The sequence below is a fragment of the Cyanistes caeruleus genome, chromosome 5 (assembly GCF_971803275.1).
Source record: "Cyanistes caeruleus chromosome 5, bCyaCae1.hap1.1, whole genome shotgun sequence".
NCBI lineage: Eukaryota > Metazoa > Chordata > Aves > Passeriformes > Paridae > Cyanistes > Cyanistes caeruleus.
In genome coordinates this window covers 5,597,062-5,603,403 of record NC_141705.1, presented here as the reverse complement: position 1 = coordinate 5,603,403, position 6,342 = coordinate 5,597,062, and the positions used below count along the sequence as shown (strand labels likewise).

At 46.5% G+C, this 6,342-nt stretch overlaps 1 protein-coding gene across 1 annotated transcript; it reads right to left on the bottom strand.

Moving 5' to 3' along the window:
* Positions 1-4,968: 4,968 nt before the first annotated feature.
* Positions 4,969-6,093, bottom strand: LOC111928323 (uncharacterized). The gene is made up of 2 exons (XM_023925717.2): positions 5,938-6,093; positions 4,969-5,782 (listed from the first exon to the last, which is right to left on the bottom strand). Exons 1-2 carry the CDS (start codon positions 5,962-5,964, stop codon positions 5,045-5,047), a joined length of 765 nt encoding a protein of 254 aa, XP_023781485.2. The 5' UTR covers positions 5,965-6,093; the 3' UTR covers positions 4,969-5,044.
* Positions 6,094-6,342: the final 249 nt, after the last annotated feature.

Genomic DNA, 6,342 nt, shown 5'->3' with positions numbered 1-6,342 from the left:
TTCAATTTGGACATCTAAAACCTGTGCATCTAAATCCAGCTCTTGTACTGAGCAAACTGCCAGCAGCTTGCTGGAAACACTGGGATTTCTTTTCCCACAAGCCTGATGCTGCAGAAGCCATTTGCAAAGCCCCAGCTCTGGCTAGGGGCTGTTTTCAGGTGCTCTTGGGCTCCTAATGTAATCCTGGATAAACTGAGAGCAATCGAGCACAGCTTAGTGCCCAAGTGCCTTCTCGCTCAGCGTGCTGCTGGAAATGAGATTAGCGGGAGTGAATGCTGCTGTTGACTCTCCTCTGTCTGAAATCAAACAGCTCCTTCTCAAAAAGCCAATAAAACCATTACTGCACCATTACTTTCTGGCCCTGCACCAGCTGTGATCTCATTCAGCTTTGTGCTTAGCAGGGGCTCCTTAGCCTGAAGATGGGCAGGTCTGATTCCTGATCCACTCTGGGTGCTGGGGTAGATCCTGTGGGGACTTCTGCAGCAGATTCCCCTGCTGGGGTGGGACTCTGAGTGGGCCTTGGGCTGTGGGTTATGGGCACGGTGTGCACTGTATGCACAGCTGGAATTAAAATGTCTGTGTGGAATTAAAATCCCTGGAGAAAATTTAGGGTCTGAATCCTTGTGCAAGCTCCCCCAGCTCACATTTGCAGAGTCAGTAGATGGGGTTTGGGAATGGGCATATCCTTTCCCTTGGAGGCTGCCAGGCTCCCTCCTCTGTCATGACCACCCTCATCTTCATCTGCCAGCACATTCAGGTGAGGTGCAGGGGGTCCATCCCCTCCTGGGTTGGCTTTGTGCCCTGGCTCTGCCCTGTCACCAACACAGCCACTTACACTGATGCTCAGCTGCCTTGCCACAAGTGTGGTTGGAAAAAGTGAGGTGTACAGGCAGCAGAGGTATTTCTAGTCCCTGGTTCTTGCTTTTCTAGGCTATCACCATTATTACAAACATTTTTGGAGGGGTAGGAGTTTACAGATGAGCATGCTGTGGTAGATCTCCAGCTGAGGGCAGGCACTGCAGCTGCCTGTCACTTCTTGGGCAGAAGCAGTGCAGCTGCTCCTGAGCCTGAGTTCATCAAATTTGATTTTACCACCTTGGCTGGTTTCACTGTGGCATTTGCTCTGGGCTTTGATTTTTCAGGGTGCTCCTCAGAAGACTTTAGAAATGGGCTGCCACTTCCACCCTGCTCCCTTGCACCCTGGGAAGAAAAATATATTTTTAAAAGATGTCCTTGGGAAAAAAGTGCTATCAAAAGCAGGTGGGAGGAGGTGTCCTTTTACACCCATGGCAGGCTGGTTGTGGCTATTTAGGGTGCATTTCTGCAGAGGGTTCTGTTACCTGATGTGATCCAGCCCCCCCTGTTGCCTTTTGGGTTGTGTGTGGTGGGTAATGCACAGAGATTTACCATCAGCACTGAATTATGGATTAACTTGGCCCTGGAGGAAACTAATGTTAAAGGAAAGAGCAACAGCAGCACTAAAATTAATGAGCAACAGAGGTAATGAAACACTAGTCCCATCCAGGAAAAAAAAAAAAAAGAATATAAATATAGGAAGAGACTGTATCAGATTCAATTTAATTAACCTGTGGTTAATAGGTTAAATAATTAAGATGAATTAATTAAACTAACTAGAAAGAAATTATGTGTGTTAAACCAGCTCACCTTGTTCCATGTTGTACAGAAAGTATTACTATTTGTCAAGTTATTATAATCTGGTGTAGGATGGGATTTATGATCTGACATAATTACTGATCTGAGAAATGGGGAATAAAAAAAGGTAAAAATAATTAAGCAGGCAGCATAGAGAATGTGTGCTCTTGGTATTGAACCAGACAATTACAGCTAAAGTGATGAGGAGAAAATCAGCATAGCAGAACCAGTGATAAAAATTAGCTGTGAGGAAGATTAGTAAACTGTAATATGTATTAATGTCTTTCAAATGTAAAGCCAGATCCATTTTTTAAGTGTGTGGATTTAACAAAAAATCGTGTAATGATGCTCTGTGTGGTCCAGCTGTACCAGGAAAGGAGGAGAAAAGGAAAGATGTCCTCATTTTCAAAGTGATTTTTCAAATTTATCAAGCCTTTTGAATCCTCAAAAATGTCCTTGCAGCTTAATTTACTCTGTACATCAGCAGAAGGGTGATGCATTTCGGATTAAAGATGAACTTAAGGACCTAAAACTGCTGGGTTTTTGTACTGAAAACTTGTGAAGTTTATTTATTTCCCCTTCTAGTAACTTTAATGGGAATTTTATCATCTCTATAACTCCATAACCTTGGTAGCTGGAACCAGGGCTGTTTGTGTTTTTACACCTAACAACACAAACACTTCTTACACTTCCTTAATGACACTTCTAGCCTTGTGAAAATCACATCAGACCATCAACATTAAATGTAGTGAGCAAAACAGTGAAGTATCAGTCACGTGGTTTGACTACAGGAAATTACAGAAACTTTTTAGTGGAAACAGAAGGCTTTGTACAAGAATGTCTGAGTGAAAGATAAAACCATCAATCATGTTGGAAAGCAAAATGCTTTTGATGATTTATGTTGTTTCTGGAATTCAGTAACAGAAAAATGAAATTCAACAGAAGAAAAAAAGTGATTATTAAGCCAAGTACCTCAGGTCTGTAAACCTCCCAGCACTTCAATATCGTAGTTCACCTGGGCATGTTGAGTTAGGAATATTCTTAATCACACTAAATTCAAAGTTAATCTCAGGCTGTATTGTTAAAAATACGTGCACGTGAATTTGATAATGCAAAAACCCCCACAGAAGCTGAAGTGCTTCTGTGCCTGCTTACTGGAATGGTCTTTTTTATTGTCCATCAAACACTAAATTCCCCTGTGGTGATCTTCCAGTGCAGGATTAATTAAAGAAAATACTACATCAAGTATCCTTTCTGCTTATAAATGTCTCATAGGTTTGTGTAATCTCCTCCTGAAGCTATTACTAGAATGCCTTATAGATCAAAATCTCTAATTAAACATTAATTCCCTTAAAACGTTTTCAAAGCCTTGATTTCAGTAACTTGCAAGTTTTATTTGCCTGCCACAGCACGCTGTCGTCTTGTAATCAGTATTTAATAACCCGTATATTTTAATCCCAGTGTAATGTGTTTGGCAATGACAAATGAAATTGAAAAATCCTGCTGTAAATCTAGATGGTACACTGGGATGCTTTTCTTGCTATCTTAATTTATTGCTGGGAAAAAAAAAACAAAACAAGACAGTCCTGCCTTCCTCTCAACCCTTAAATGAGTATTATTTTTTGAAGAGGAGACTGTAATTCTCACCTTTACTTTTATATGTAACTTAGTGAGGGCTGGACCTGATCAGTGAAGAGTCAAATCCAACAGCTCATAAGTAATGTACCAAAATCTTGTCTAACTGAAGAGCAAGCAGATAACCTCACTTTCTGCTGAGAGGGTTTTCAGGGTATGATCCACTGTATATGAGCACCTTGGGAAAACTCAGCCTCTTTTGCCACAGATCACCACTTTTTGGACAGGGCACTCGCAGGTTTCTTTGCAGGTCAGATGTGGGCTGTGGTTTATCATTTATGAAATGTTTCTTTCATCTTCTTTGAGAGCTCAAGCAGCACATGCTGACCTGGCTGGGCCCTTGGGGGCTGCACTGAGTGATTTTGCTCAGGCTCTATGTTTTTCCTGTGGATTTGCTCCTGTGATAGCCCTGGCTATCAACAGCCTTTTCCAGCCTCCTTCCAGAGGCTCCCCAGCAGCCCAAAGCCATTATTGCTCCCTCATCTGATCCTTGGAAGCTGCTCAAGGAGTTGCTTTGCTGTAATTCTTATCTGTGATGCCCACAAATCCCCAATGGGCTTCATTTCCAGTTCCTGGGATGCTCTTGCCTCACCAACACCATTGCCTCAGCACCAGCGAGGCTGGCCAAGAGCTTTTTATCACTTTTAAAGCAAGTCAGTAAGAGACTTTTATCAGATTAAACATCTTCAGGTAGAATCATTAGAAAAACCATCTCTGCTCACTGGATTGTAAGCTGGAGGTTTTGCCACGTGTGACAGTCACAGTCACATCAAAACATTACTCACAGGTTCAATATCATTTAATCCATCCTGCCTGGGCAATTTCTTGCCTTTTCTGTTTTCAACTAAACCAGTTTTGGGTCATGTATAAAAGATAAAACAGGTAGGAATTTTTTCCTGAAAATCAGAAGGACGTGTTTTTAAGCTCCCAGGCAGGGATAGTTCCATGTTCCCTCTCCACAGCCGAGCTTGGCCAAATTTTGAAGAAGAAAACCTCTTTGGTTACTTAGCTGGGACTTTTTTCCGTGGAGTAAATGTAATACCTGAGCCTGAATAATCATGGATGTTCTAGAGACTGTGAACTGAAAGTAAAGTTGATTACATCTCACATATGCCAGGTCAGCACGGAATATTTCATCCAAGCTCCTTTATCTCAAAGTGACATTTTGTCACCTCAAATGCCCAGAATTCTGGACACCAGTCAGAGGATGTTGTTCACTGGCATTGTGGGACCCAGCCAGGACATGGAATATTTGAGTTATGTTTTAAGGACTGTCAGGACACCACCAACCCAACCACCCGTGTCCTTGTGGGGCAATTGCATGGACAAGATGTTAACTGGGAAAAGACAAATCCAGGAGATTCCCAAGACTCCTGGATGACAACCTCCTGGCAGAGGGCCTCGGGGAGCTGATGTGGAGAGGTGCTCTCTGTGCTTTGCTGCTTGTTCCCAGAGGGGCTCTCGTGGGTGAGGTGGTGATTGGTGGCTGTCTTGGCCACAATGATCACAAAACCACTGATTTTCAAATCTCTGGTGCTGCTGGAACCCATCTGGGTCCTGAGGTAGCTCACTGAGCACTGCTGGCAAATGAGCATCTTTTATTGGCGTGTCCTCCTGCAGGAGAGGTGTTGGTTGAGTCTCTGTGCAGTAACGAGGGACAGTGACGATTCTCCAGCACTCTTTGAAAATATAAAAATATTTATTGACAACTGAACTGTCCCAAGGGAGCTGATTTGAATTAGAGTGGCAGCAGGCACTAATCATTCAGCTGCAACTCCATGCAGGAGCACCAGAGCAGGATGCACAGAGCCTGCAGAGCCTGCCTGGGGCTGGAGGGCAGCCTGTGGACACTCTGCAGGTTGCTGAGGGTCTGGGCTGCCAGCTGGGTCCGTGAGGAACAGGGAGAGCAGCAGGGGCTGTCTGGGGCAGGGCTCTGTGCCCCTGCTGCTGGCACCTGCTCGTCTGAGGAAGGAGTTTCTTTCTTTGTCTCCTCCTGGAGGGTGTCCTGGAAGAGCTCTGGGTACTTGGGGTTGACCCAGATAGTCTGGATTGTGATGCGTCTCCAGTTTTCATGCAGTGATGTTTTGCTGCTGTCGTTTCTGCTGTCGTTTCCCCCTTGGGGCAGGTTCAGGATTCCACTGACTTCCCCTTGGGAGAGCTCTTGTTCCATGTGGTCTTCCCCTGGGCATGGCTGCAGGGGATGGAAGACTTCCCTCTTTCCCTCCTCGTTGGCCCAGGCCCCCTCCCTGAGCTCTGGTGCTGCCAGCAGCGCTCGCTGCCTGCTGAGGGTCTGTGCTGCTCGCTGGGCAGATGAGGGGCCTGGGGCAGAGCAGGGGCTCTGCAGGAGTGGGACATGGCTCTGTGCCCCTGCTGAGGACACCTGCTCGACCTGGGCTGCTGCCTTTGCTGCCTTTTGTGCCTCAGGGGGAGCTTTTGGGCAGCGCTTCTCGTTCTGTGGCTGCCCATGGTCCACCTGCGGCTGTTTGAAGTCCATCTGTGGGACAGAGGAGGCAAGGGGTGGAGTGGGCTGTCTTGGCACAGCTCAAGCCCAGCCTTGTCCCATCACCAGCCTCTCTTTCCTGCCCTGTCGCTCATCCTTTGCCTCTTCAGGCTCAGCAGCCCCTGGGTGGGCAGGGATTTGGGATTCACCTTCTCCCCCTTGGGTGTCTCTGTCATGCTTTCCTGCAGAGGCTCTCAGGCAGCTGCTGCCTCCTGAGAAAGGTGCCCTTGGGCAGTGCACACCAGGGCTCTGTGCCCCAAACCTCTCCCAGAGGTCATGGTGGCCTCTGGGCACAGCACGGCCCCTGTGTCACAAAGGAATGTGCCTCTGTCACAAAGGGTCGCCCCAGCAGCCACAGCAGCCAGCTGGACATGGCTGTGCCCAGCCCAGGACACAGGACACAGGACACAGCCTCTGATCAGCTGGTCCCATCAGCCTCACAGAGACCCTCACTCTGGGCTTCTGGATGCCTCTGGATCAGGACTGACTTGGCCTTGGGCCTTTATTTCTCTCCAAGCCTTGATGGGAGCATCTCACATAGGGGATGATTTCTG

Coding starts and splice junctions, on each gene's coding strand:
- LOC111928323 (XM_023925717.2), bottom strand. CDS start 5,964: ATGACAGAGACACCCAAGGGGGAGAAG. Junction 5,783..5,937: donor AGACACCCAAGGGGGAGAAG/GTGAATCCCAAA, acceptor TCTGTCCCACAG/ATGGACTTCAAACAGCCGCA.